This window comes from Miniopterus natalensis, chromosome 13, assembly GCF_054644295.1.
Source record: "Miniopterus natalensis isolate mMinNat1 chromosome 13, mMinNat1.hap1, whole genome shotgun sequence".
In the NCBI taxonomy this organism is placed as follows: domain Eukaryota; kingdom Metazoa; phylum Chordata; class Mammalia; order Chiroptera; family Miniopteridae; genus Miniopterus; species Miniopterus natalensis.
In genome coordinates this window covers 11062126-11075049 of record NC_142093.1, presented here as the reverse complement: position 1 = coordinate 11075049, position 12924 = coordinate 11062126, and the positions used below count along the sequence as shown (strand labels likewise).

Below are 12924 nucleotides of genomic sequence, written 5' to 3'. Positions count from 1 at the left end.
TGACCTGCCACTGAGATTCAGGAGCCCTACAGTCCTCAGTTCTACCTTCTTCACCTCAGGTGAAGAGGTGGGTGAGCAGGTCACTGGACGCCACTTTTTCTTGGCTGAACCCCTTGGGCTGGGCTTTCCATAGCCCTTAAGACATATGTGACCCTCAGATGCTGTCCTGCTGTGGCCAAATGCTCCTAGGGCTCAGAGGAGAGGAGTGTGGGATAGTCATGGCTAAAGGTTTTATTCCAAAAGGCCAACCTGGTTAAGGCCACGGCTCTTAAGCATCATGCTCTGAACTCAAAGTAGGAATCTCTCCTCTGCCGCTCCTGCGAGGGGACCCTCTTCCCCGACGGGAACATCTGGTAGGTCCTCAGGTTCTCGGGGGATATTCTGAAAAGGTGCCACTTGTTCTTCGGGCTCAGAGGAGGCCTGGGGGCAAGGATGGAGTCAGTGTTATGCAGTGTGCCAGGGAGGGAGGGTGAAAATGCCCAACCACAGTCCCACCTGGCCATTTCTCAGCCTATGCCAACCCTGACCCTGCTGGCTGCTCATCAGCTTAACATCTGCACTTGACATAACTTATACTTGCACAACAGTAGAGTGGTTAAGGGTAAGGACATGGATGTCAGACACACCTGGGATGGGTTCTGGCCCAGCACCTGCTAGAAGTGTACGCATGTCAAATGAACTGATGTTGGTACCTCCCTCTTAGCTTTGTTTTGAGAAGTAAATGATGTAATGCATATAAAAGCACTTAACATTGCACAAGGAGAAGACACTCAACAAATGTTCTAAGAAATGATGATGGTGATGATGGTGATGGTGATGATGGTGATGGTGGTGGTGATGGTGATGGTGATAGTGATGATGATGATTGTGATGTGTTGGTGATGATGGTGATGGTAATTGTTGTGATGATGATGATGGTGATGGTGACGGTGATGGTGATGTCGTGATGATGGTGATGGTGGTGATGGTGATGGTACTTGTGGTGGTGGTGGTGATGATGGTGATGTAGTGATGGTCATGATGGCAATGAAACCCATGGAAGGGCAGGAACTTGCCCCAGGCCACAGAGGAAATCAAGGAAAGGGCTGACTGCAGGCACTGACCCTCTTACTCCCAATCACCTGGTTGGCCCTCTGTATTGGGCATAAAGCCATCAGCAGCAGCACAGGCTGCCAAGCAATTTGGAGAAGAAACAAAGCTGGGGTGTCCTGGGGTCCCCACAGTGTGGGAGGTGCAGATCTTGCCCAAAGTGGTTTCAAGCAGAGCTCTGACCGCAGGAAAAGCCTCACGCTGTCTTCAGGGTTGAGATTGACTTACAACCACCCCGAGGGGTGGATATGGTTAACCCAGGCTCCTAGAGTTGACATCAGGAGACCTGGGTTCTTCCAGGTTTTACCTCCAACAAGACCTGCCACCTGGCACAAATTTCTGAGCCTATCACAAGCCTCAGTTTTCCTATTAAAAAATGGGCTCATCTATCTTGCAGAGAGAAACCTATATTGGCAATTAAATCTTTTTTTAAAAAAATCATTAAACTCTATGGAAAGAGTTGCTGCTTTATCAATAATGATGATGGCAAGGCTCAGGGCTTGAGGCAAGCAAGGAGTTAGCATGGAGTTGGAAACCCAAGATCTGTCTACTGACCTCCTGATTCCCCCTACCTTGACAGCATAGACTTCTGATCTCCCTGCCTGGGCATCAGGAGGGAAAGTGAGGAAACTATGTGCCTAATCATCTTGCAGGGCAGAGCTGGCCTTCCCTGGGGAAAAAAGCTCTTCCAGATAAAAGCAGTGAGGTGCAGGCATTGAGGAACTTTCATATTTTGTCATACAGATGGTTGGACTTTGAAAGCTATTTTCAAGTCCCTAAGAGAACATTTTCCAAGTCTGGCTGGGGTCAGGGGTACCAACTCCCTGCTGTGTGTAGTGTCCTCTACATCCACCAGAGGGCAGCAGCTCCTTGCTGCTCAGAGCAGCTGCACCCGAGTTTGGACTAGCGTAGCTGCAAAGCTGCCATTGCAAGGGAAGAAGGCTACAGATTCAGCCTAGCAAAAATTATGGGGTTTGCTCCCAAACTCCCAGTGCACCTGGCTAAGAAAACGCTTTTCCTGATTCAGCCCATTCAGGTTCTGGCATCCTGAGGCTTCTGGAACCCTGACCCCCTTGCTCTGTAACTGTCAGCCTTCAGGGCAAAGGCTCTTCAGGGCAAGGTCTTAACTCATTTCTCAGTCTGGGTGACTGCATGCAGGGCTGAAGGCAGGTGCCCCGTGGACATGTGTTTTGTTAAATGTATGGATGGAGGGAGGGCAAGCACTCACAGGTCGGTGGGGATGGGGTACCGCTCCCACTCCTTCACAGGCAGCACAAAGTAGGGGACCTGGGGCACCAGGCCTGTCTTGTCTCGATAGTACTCTCGATGCTGCTGTGCCAGCTGCAGTTGACCAAGGAAGAGGTGACAGGTTGTTAGTGTGCAGGAGTGACCTTGGGCACCTGCAATCCCTGCCTGGCTATCCCTGAGCAGGAGTGGTGTCTGTCTCCCCTAATGCCCCCAGAGGAGTCCCATCTGGGTGCTCTCTCTGGGCCTGGCTTCTCCTGTCTGATGGGGATAAGGACATGGGCCACCTCAGCTTTGCTATGGAGAGTAAATGAGACAAGTCGCCAGCCAAGGTAGGTATGTGAGGCCCAGCTCAGCAGTGGCTCTCCATATTTCTTTCTCCCTTTCCCTCCCTCCTGGACAGAACATGCTCTGATGACAGCCACGGTGGAGAGCAAAGGCCTTCCCAGGCCCACTGAGATGGTCCCACAGCACCTCCGATTCTGACAGCATCGACCAGGTCCTCTCCCAGGAGCTCCCTGGGCACCCATGTCCTTGATCTGGCTGGAGGGATGTTTGCCAGAAAGTGAGGGAGAGATTCCCAGGAACAAGCAGAGAATGAGCCCTGGCCCCCATGGAGGTAGCGGAGCGCCTGTGGCCCACTGAGACATGTCTGTACCAAAGCCAGAGGGCAGGACCAGGACACAGGAGTGTGGGCAGGTCTCCTCCATTTGTCTCTTCCATTGAGGGCAGTTAGGGTCCAGTCTGGGGCTGAGGTGGACTTGGGGCACATCCTCAGAGGACTGTGGAGCAGGAGGTGTCAGGTGGGCACTTGGTTCCATGGGCAAGTACAGTTGAGAGCCAACTTGGGGCTGGAGCTGGGTGGGGACTTAGTGGGCCGTTTGTGCATGTGTGGTTCATCCTGGGGGTGAATTTCGGCCTTTTACTTAGGCAGGAGATAAGCAAGGGTCCACAGGGCCGAGAGGCCACAAGGCAGAGGTAAGGGTGGGAACATTCCCAAAGGCTCCAGCTCTCCCAGTGTTGGCGGAGCAGGGACAAGAGTCACCAGAGCCCCTGGGTGAGGGGAGATCAGAGAAGCAGAGTCCTGAGTACTCTCCCTGCTGCCCCCAGTCAAACCCACCAGGTGCCCTGCTGGCTCAGGGGCTCTGTAATAGCAAACAAGGTACTGTGGGGTGAGAGGTCTCCCCTGGCCCCTGCCCACCTGATAGAAGCGGGTGAGTTCAGTGGAGCGGTCGCTGTCCAGATTGAAACGGGTGTAGCTGGGCCTGGACAGCCAGCGGCCCCAGTTGCTCCTCATGAGGTTGGGGTTTGGGGAGAAGATGGTCGGGAAGTGGCCGCCTCTGCGAAAGGGACCCTGGCCCTCCATGGCTGCATTGCGGTGGTCCTGGAAGTACTTGAGAGTGGTGGTGCCATAGGTGGAGCCAAAGGAGAAGGCCACGCCGGGAACATGGCCTTTGTACCTGCAACAGCAGAGGGAAGGGAGGGAGAGGTCAGGGAAGGGCTCCAGGGCCACCTCCACAAGATGCCCTTAAAAACTGGGGGTGGGGCCAGTGGGCCCTATGGGTCACCTCTGAGGCTTCTTACTGCTCACTGCCCAGCTCAGGGCCCTGGGGGAAGGACAAGTGAAAGAGATTGTGGACCTCGTCCCCCCCCAGCCCTCTAGGATGGCCACACCTCCAGACCAGAGGCTCACACAGGGGTCAGACACCAGAGCTTCCTCCTGACTCCTCTGCAAGGCTGCAGGCAAATTGCTCTCCCTCGATGGCCCCCTTCAGGGCTGGGCTGGAGAGGCTGAGGTCTCCTGTAGCTCTGAGCTTCTGCAGTTATTTCATCAAGAGGCAGCAAGAATACGAGAAGATGGTGGGGGCAAAGCAAGGACATGTGTTGAGTGTCTGAGGCCTAGGTTTAGAAAGCTGCAGCCTCTCCCAGAGCAAGTCGACCTCACAAGGTGCCACTCAGGCAGCCTGCGGAGTTGGCCCAGGGTCCTAGAGCTCTGAGAGCTTCCTAAGGAGCTCCATCCCTGTCTTAACCACAGAGGCCAGTGAGACAGACTGGAGACTACTGAGCAGGGACCCTTTGGGGACACACAGAGCACAAGCACACAGTACGTTTAAAGCCCAGGATAAGCGAGACACACAGAAAGCCAGAGCCTTGTTTTGGCAAAACAAGGGGAGAACTGGTGACTTCCAAAAAGCATGAGCATCCGACTTGGTGTGAAGACAGAGATCAAAGCTTCCCCAGTGAGCACAGCCAAGGGCTTGCCTTCCCTCCTCACTCTCTGAATCCTGGCCCTGCCCTGTGATGCCACTTAAATGGTTCTTGATGGAGTCACCAGTGGCCTCCCTGCAGCACTGGTTGACCTCTCTCTTCTTGAAACATCGCTCTTGGTAGTTTTCATGTCCTCTCACTTGCCCTGCTGGTTTTCACCTACATCTCTGCCCTGTTCCTTCTCAGTCTCCTCATTTTTTTCCCCCTCTGCTCTGTCCTCTGGACCACAGAGTCTCCCTAAGGGGTGCCGTGCGTGCTGTGGCCTTAACCTTCACCTGTGTGCAGATGGCCCCTGGTCTACGCCTCCAGTCCAGGAGTTCCCTCCACGCTTCAGACTCCCATAGACTGTTGCATACAAAACACCCTTGGGTATCCCGTGGGCATCATTTCCCATCCCCACCTTCCCCAACAGTCTAGTGTATCTCATTGAACAGCACCCCCAGAGGAAAGCCCGCCCCCATCCAGCCCTGCTGACTCGTGCTGGGGTTCAGTGTCAGCCTCACCCCCCAGTATCAGCTTTCACTCTTTTATCTCATTTCTCAAGTGGGTCAGAACGCGGGGAATGAAAGATGTGCTGGCCATCGGGTGCTGCCAAACCCCAACAAAGAGGTAATAAAGCGACAGAGTGAAAACTGAAGAAAGACTATCGGCAACATTCTGTAAGGAAAAGAGCATGACCCAAGGATATCAAAGGGGCCAAGTGGTCATTCGGGTATAAAGGCAGCTGTCTGTCCTTGCCCAGCATGAGAGCGCTCAGGGGATAAAGCACCCCAGCCTCTCCAGGAAAGCAGTGCTCAGTGGCATGAGCACTCCCCATGGGATAAAGCACCCCAGCCTCTCCAGGAAAGCAGTGCTCAGTGGCATGAGCCTGCCAATGAAGAGGCGATGCAAAAGAAAAAGCAGTAATGCAGAAACTGTTAGAATGACTGGTGGTGCGCTTCAAGTCTTTAAGTGCAGAACCAGGATGGGCAAGTAGGTGAAGGCTGGTTGCAGAACAAAATACAAATGTTGTAAAACCTGGCAAAGTAAAAACCAGTTTAAACAACAAAAATTGGGGAGTGGGGGAATGCACTTACTAGGGATTTCTAAAGCAGAGTCCACCCATGGCCTTTAAAACCGAAACATGTAGTTAGACACACGCACAACATACTGACTCTAACCCCCTGATGGTTATTATATTCTCTCTCTCTCATCTTTTATGAACTAATATCTCCTGTGATGAATTAGCATTTATCTAAAATCTAGCTATTTTTCCATTTTATGTCAGTATCTTTCTCTTCAGTTAATTCTATCTAGTAAGATTAAATGTCATGCTTTTCACGCTAAAGTGCCCCCTCATTCAGTATGATCATATTTTTGTAAAACTGCTTTGTCTATCTTCCTGGCATCACCCATCCATCTCGTCTTTTATCTGACTATACACGGAAAGAGACCTGGATTGAAGTTCACCAAATGCTGACTCTGGCGTATTCTAGGTGTGGATTGAGGGGGTGGGGGTGGGGTTCTTGCTTTCTTCTTTGTACATTTACCTTTTTTATAAAAGGTCAGATGGTGTGAAGAGTTACTTTATTGGGGACCTACTGTGTGCTGGCACAATGCTGGGTATACAGGGGATTGCAAAGGACCACATCGCTCAGCCCTCCTTCCCCGAGCCTACCCCCTCACTCAGCATTTATTGGGCCCCAGGGATTGTGTGCAGGGGCTGCACTGGTCGTCAATGCTCTAATGCTATTAAAGGGGGGAAAGCTTATTCACCTGGGGGAGGGTTGGAGCTCCAGGAAGGGGTTCCACTGGGTGAGGCTTTGAGGAGAACCTCAGTGTGGAGGGGGACAGACTGAGGTCTGGCTCTCTTCCCCTGTTCATCTTCTGGGTGCTGGTGTTACCCAGAGTTTCTCTTCTCTTTTCAGAGACCCACTCCCTCCAGGGGGCCTCATCTATGTCAGACTTTCATCCCCAACTTCACCCAGATCTGTGTCTCCTGCTGGCTAAGGCCCACACACCCAGCCGCCCACAAAGGGCTCACCCACAGACTCCACACTCAGAACCACTGACACTAGCCCGCCCCTCCTTCTGGATATCCTGTCCTGGTTAAGGCCACCCCATCCCCCAGATTCCACCAGCATGCACCAGAAACCAGGAATCATCTTGCTGTCCTCCACATCCAATTTCCCCCCAGGTCTTGCTTGTGCTCCCCTCATGGTGGCTTTCCCACTGCCCTCCATCCCCCTGCTACAAACTTTCCTCTACGCTCTCCTGGACAGCATGGAATCTCCTGGCTACTGTCCTAGACCAAGTCTCATCCCTGCGGGCCTGTCGTCCACACCAACGCCAGAGCGACTTTCTCACACACAGCAGGTCGCTGAGGCTCCCCTCTCTGGCATCACTTCCCCACAGGTGCCCAGTGCCCAGGAGTGTTACTCTCATCTCTGGGGCCCCTCCTGCTCTCGAAGCCTCCAAGCCTTCACATACATTTCCTCACCTGGAGTGCCTGGCTCCTCCGCCCTCGGGGCACTTCCCACTCAGTCACAGGGCTCTCTGCCACCTTCCCCGACCGCACACCCGCTACCAGTATCTCTGCTTCACAGCAGGTGTGTCGTCCATCCCTACAGATCCACCGCAGTTCACTTCCTCTGCTAATCTGTGCTCTCCTCTATCCCCAGCATCTACAAGCACCTGACACGTGCCAAGTGTTCAATAAATATTGACTGGAGGGGGCAGAAGTCCAGAAACCCCAGGGCACCACGTCCTGGAACGCAGTTTTCAAAGGGGTTTGGCTCTGTCACAAAGCGTCCCACCCACAGCGGCGTTTGCGCTCCTCAAAGAAAGTAGCTATAGAAATGTGACTGTTCCGCGCTGCTTCTCGCCACCCCCAGGCTCTCTGCCTCTCCTCCCCTGTTCCCAGCGCCTCTGAAAGCACGGTATTTGCATTCCAATAGAAGAGCCCCCTCCCCCACAGGCCTCAGCTTCCACTGGATTCCCCACCCCTGCAGAACCTGCTGCTGGGAGGGGCGCATGTGCTCTCATGTGCAAATGTTCACTTTTTTTAGCACTCAGGGGGCATCCCTTGGCTACCTAGGTCTTTGTCTTTTTTTTTTTTTTTTAATGAGGATATTTTTTCCATTGCTTTTCAGAGAGAGTGGGAGGGAGGGGGAGAGAGAAAGAGAGGAACATCAATGGGAGAGAGACACATCAATTGGTTACCTCCCTCATGCACCGAGGATCGAGCCTGCATCCAAGGTATGCACCTTTGGTCAAAATCGAACCCTGGACCCTCCAGTCCCTAGGCTGACACTCTAACCACTGAACCAAACCAGCCAGGACAGGTCTGTGTCTTTTGCGTGCTCTTGCATTTGTGTGCCTTGAGCAGTTCCATTGGAGGGCCTTTCAAAGGCCTGTTTTGTTGGTCATGTAGCAGGTCAGTGTGGAGAGGAACAGGGGAATTGCAGGTCTCATGATGGGGCGTCAAACGGTCCCCGCGGTGCCACCACACCTCCTCCTTGACCCCTTCAATGTTCCCGCGTGCCTCACCTACCTGCACACCACACAAGCCAGGAGACAGTGCTCAGCTGGCCCCAGGGCAATGACACACGTGCGTCCTAAAGTCCACTGCGGTTACTGCTGACAGGGAGAGGTCCCTGCTTGCCTCTTAATAGCACAAGTTGGCCCCATAGCTAACATGAAAATTAATTACCATGAGCCATTGGGGATCCCATGAGCAGCCTTATTAATTAATTAACTTGTTACTATTTAGCGTGTCCTCATTGCACATGTGCCCTCTTCTCCACAGCACTTCCTGCAGATCCTTCCCCTAAGCAAAACCTTCCAGGGCTCCCCATTGCCTATGAAACTAAAAACAAACCGGGCCAGGCGCTCAAAGCCCTGCCTGACATGAGCCTCTTCAAAATGTCTTTCCAGTCTCGTCGTCCACTTTCACACCGCAGCTTTTCCACCCCAGCCACACCGGCCACTTGTTGTTGTGGGCGTCTCTCCCGCCGGCACCCCCACCCCGTGCTTTCCTCAGGCCATCCCTCTTTCTAGAAGACCCTGCTCTCCTCCTCTGCCCACACTGGGATCTCATCCATCCTTCAAGGAGCGTTTCAAATACCGACTTTTCGTGGAACCTCTTCTGACCCACCCAGTGACCATGCCTGTCCCCTCTGCGGAGCTGTCTTCGCTCTTCGCGCCTCTCTTACATCTCAGTTCCCACTCTGCTGTGTGGTAATTACCTGGGCCCTTAGCATATTCTTTCCTTCTGAACCCTAAACTCCGTGGGGAGAGGGCTGTGTTCTGCGCATGTCTCCATCCCTGGCATGCCTGGCACTCAGTAGATGGCACTGAAATATCTGTTGAATTGAACTGACAAATGGGGGCACATTTTTAAAGGCTGGTGAATCTTCTGGAGAGGAGGGTGCCCGTTACAAAGCGCAGGTCTCCAGGGCCCGTGACCCGTTTTTAGGAAGGCTCCCTAATTCCTCGGGCTGCGTGAGGGGCATTGGTTACCTATCTGGACACACAGGGTCTCCTACATTCTCCTGAGCAGAGAGACCTTGTTTCATGCCCCAGGTGCACCGGCCTGTCTTCAGGGCTGCACATCCAGTGCCAGAGTCTGGACTGAAATGAAAGGGGCCCCGGACACACAGCTGCTGAACCCGCCCTCCCCTCACCTGGCCCTCACGTCTCAGCAGGAGAGGTGAGATCAGGCCTGAAGAAATTGGCCAGATCGGGCAGGGGTGTGCTAGGGGCGGTTTGTATCGGCTTATACTGGCTCAGGAGAGCCAGTCAGTCAATTTTCAGCATTTTTGCAAACCTGTTGTTAAACGAGCCGGTATTAAAAATTAAAGTATATAAAGTTACAGTTAAAGAAATTATATTAAAAACAAAAGTAATAAATACTCAAAGCTCATCACTTCCTAATTATTTTATGTATTTCACTACTGCCGTGTTCTTGGGGTGATTTCTGTCGATTGCATCTGTATGATGGGATTTTCGTGTGGTGCCCTGTTGCTGTGACTCTCTTCCCAACTCTGTGTTCAGTGACATCATATTGATGGCTTAAAATCAGCTGTGGCAGGAGTATTTATAGCACAGATATGAGTAAATGCTACAAATCAAGGCTTTTTCTCCCCAGAGAGCTGGTTGTTAAACATTTACCAGCGCAGCACTGGTTTGCCTGTCTGTTGTATGGGAATTCCGGGGAAGGGGGCACAGCCACCTTGTGGGACCATCCTCTTGAAAATGACCAGTGTGGAAAGCACTGATTTCAGGGCACGGAGGCCCCTGAGGTCCAGGAACAGCTCAGTGGCAGATATGGACACAGCTGCCACTCCAGGCAGATGGAGGGAGGGGCTGGGGTGCAAGTCCTCCCACTCTCCCTCCTGGGCAGGGGCTGTGGGCACCAGGAGCAGAAACGGTCTGGGCATGAATGAATGCACAATGGCAGGTCAAGTGTTTACACTGAGATTCTGGGGAGGTGTGGTGGGAGACAGAGCAAGGGAATAGATATCACCCAGATCTGATCTGCAAGCAGGAGGCACAGGGTGTCACTAGGCCAGTCTCATCCCTTAATAGGCTTTACAGCCCCAGGGACTCTGACCCAAGTGTTCTCCGCTCACTGCCAGGATGGTACACAGGCCAGACAGTGGCAAGGTACTTGAGGGCTGTGCCACCCAGAGCGTCAGGGATAAGAAGGAACATACTGGCCAATTAGTCTGAAGACTAGCATCCTGTTCCCCATGGTACCAAGAATCAGGCCTTGAACACTGCAGGGATCTAACTAAGGATAATAGTTAATAATTGGAGGGATTGAGGGAGAAGGTGCTGAAGTCACAAAGACCTGACTGGGCAACTAGCTGAATGACCTTAAGCAAATTGCTCATTTCTCTCCCAGGTTGTTGTGAAGGGTTATTTTAAAAGTTTGTAAAGAACCCAGCACAGTACCTACCACATAGTAGGTGGTCATAAATGGGGGCTCACGGTGCTGCTACAAGGTATCAGGGACCTGGTTCCAGCCCAGCTCTTCCATCATCAGCCTGGAGCTCAGGCAAGTCCCCCCCCCACCTACCCAGGACCTCAGTGATGGCATTTGAAATAGGAGAGGGCTAGGTTACACAATCTCTGGGGTCCTTACTACTGAGGATATTCTCTGCCTCTGTGAATAAAACTGGTAAGGGAGGTGATCTGAGTGCAGAAGAAACTGAAAATCCTGCGATTAATGTCTGAAAGAAACACAAAAATAATAATTATCCAAGTGTGGCGGGACTCTTGGGTTCTTTCATTAAGTTAACAAAATTACCAGTGAGGTAGCATTTGGAAAGATAAGACAACTCAATTCAACCCTCATTGATGGGAATTTTTAGGGAGACCATACCCTTCCCAGCAAGATCCAGCCGAGAAAGCAGCAGAACCAGGCTCAGCTGCTCACACTAGCCCAGTCCAGGCTTGGAGCCTCATTTATGATTCACTTGTTATCACAATTTCTAGATCAGTCACAGGACAGAGTGCTCAAGGGAACTGCAGACAAGTGTTGTGGACAGAAAAGCATCCTGGGATTGCTTGTGAAACAATTGCTCCACCCCATCTCCCACCCCCACACAGACCTAAACAGAGTGGGGGAACCATGGGGGACTAAGTTCTAACTGGATACTTTAGGGGGGGCTTAAGGAAAAAATATATCAATGTATAAAATTAAACTTCATAATAAACACCCAGAATGTGGTATAAGCACCACTATCCAAGGCTGCAAAGATGGATTTGAACTAAATTTCATGTACTCACCCCAAACTGGGAACCCCTCGAGGGCAGCCCCCACCCTCTTTTTGTCTTAATACAACACCTGGCATATCCCACACACTCGACACATCTTTATCAAATGAATGCCTAAATGAATGAAAGAATTACTAAGAAACTGTGACCTGGTACATCAGCTTTGTCTGATGGGAACCCAAGTGGCTTCTGAGCTCTCCAAGGTCCTGCCCACAAGTGGGCTGATCAAAACTGCGGTACCAGCCCCTCGTTACTGCACTACCTCTGTGCGCAGAAATGGTTTTAACATCATAGCCCCTCAAATGTCTTGCTTGTCCTGCTGCAAAAAGACCTAAACTTCATACCAAGTATAGTGTGGGGTCTTGTGTTCATTTTTCAGTCTGTTCAGTTCGCGGGGGAGAGCATGTTGTTTTCACCCACATGAAGACCTGCCTGCACAACCCTCAAGACATTCATTTCATTCATTCATTTGTTCATTCATTCATTCGATACAGATGTGCTGCCACCGCGCAGGTGGCTACTCAGAATCCAGCCCCTGCCCTCAGTGCCCCTGATGACTGGTAGGAGAGAGAAGACAATCTTACAGCCAGGGAGGAGGCTGGGGTGGAAATCTCAGGTACTTTGGGAGAAAGGACAGGAAGGAGACAATCAGACTTGCATCTTGGATGTTTGGAGTTTGAGAACATCCAGAGAAAGACAAGGCAGCCCTGGGGCCTGGGAAGCTTTCAAAGCCAGCGCACTGCGAGGATGGAGCGCGCCCGGTGGGCCACCAGCCCAGGAGCCGGTGGGCAGCGCTCACTCCCGGGCATTGCTGCTGCCAGCTCTGTCCTGGCGGGTTCTCCGACCCCCCTCAGGCGCCCACCCAGTCGCCTGCACTTCTTCAAACGCCAGATACTGATGGTGCACGAGCCTTGGGCGACCCGAACTGTGCTGGGGGCTGAAGAGCCTGCTCACTTGCGGGGGATTCCTCACCTTCTCGCTCCTGCCTGGACGTCTCCAAACACCAGCCCAAAGGGTGTCGCCCTCGCTTCCCCCTTACCAGGCCCCCATCCACTGGAGGTCCCCTTAGCCCGGCCTGGGTGTATTCTGTGCCCCTGGGGACTGGCTTCCTACCAAGCGGGGTGCGGAGAGCCCCCCTCCCGGGCGCCCACCCCCCGCCAGCTCAGGACGCGCACCACCCGCCCCGGGAGACCTCGGAGCCCTGCGAGAAACAGGCACCTCGGGCTCCTTTAAACCCCAAGACGGGGGGCGGAGCTTCGACGACCAAGGATGGTTTTTGCGGAGGGGGAGGGAGAGGTGCCCCGCGGCTCTGCCCCGCGGCTCTGCCCCGCAGGGTCGGCCCCGGGCGACAGCCTTACCCGGGCATGAGGGCAGGGGGCACGTAGGCGGCATTGAACTCCGTCAGCAGGGTGCCCGCGCTGCGGGAGGCCATGGTGGGTGCCCCGCGTTCTCGCGCTTTCCGCCGGAGGGTCAACAGCCCTGGTCACCCGGCAACCGCGCGCCTGGCAACGCGGGCGGGCAGCGCAGCCTCGGGGAGCCCGGCCCGCGCCCCGCGGAGTC

At 53.2% G+C, this 12924-nt stretch overlaps 1 protein-coding gene across 1 annotated transcript; it reads right to left on the bottom strand.

The window, feature by feature from the left end:
• Positions 1–201: 201 nt before the first annotated feature.
• CIMIP2C (ciliary microtubule inner protein 2C) lies at positions 202–12796 on the bottom strand. The gene is made up of 4 exons (XM_087823821.1): positions 12723–12796; positions 3536–3794; positions 2318–2430; positions 202–420 (listed from the first exon to the last, which is right to left on the bottom strand). Exons 1-4 carry the CDS (start codon positions 12794–12796, stop codon positions 276–278), a joined length of 591 nt encoding a protein of 196 aa, XP_087679947.1. The 3' UTR covers positions 202–275.
• Positions 12797–12924: the final 128 nt, after the last annotated feature.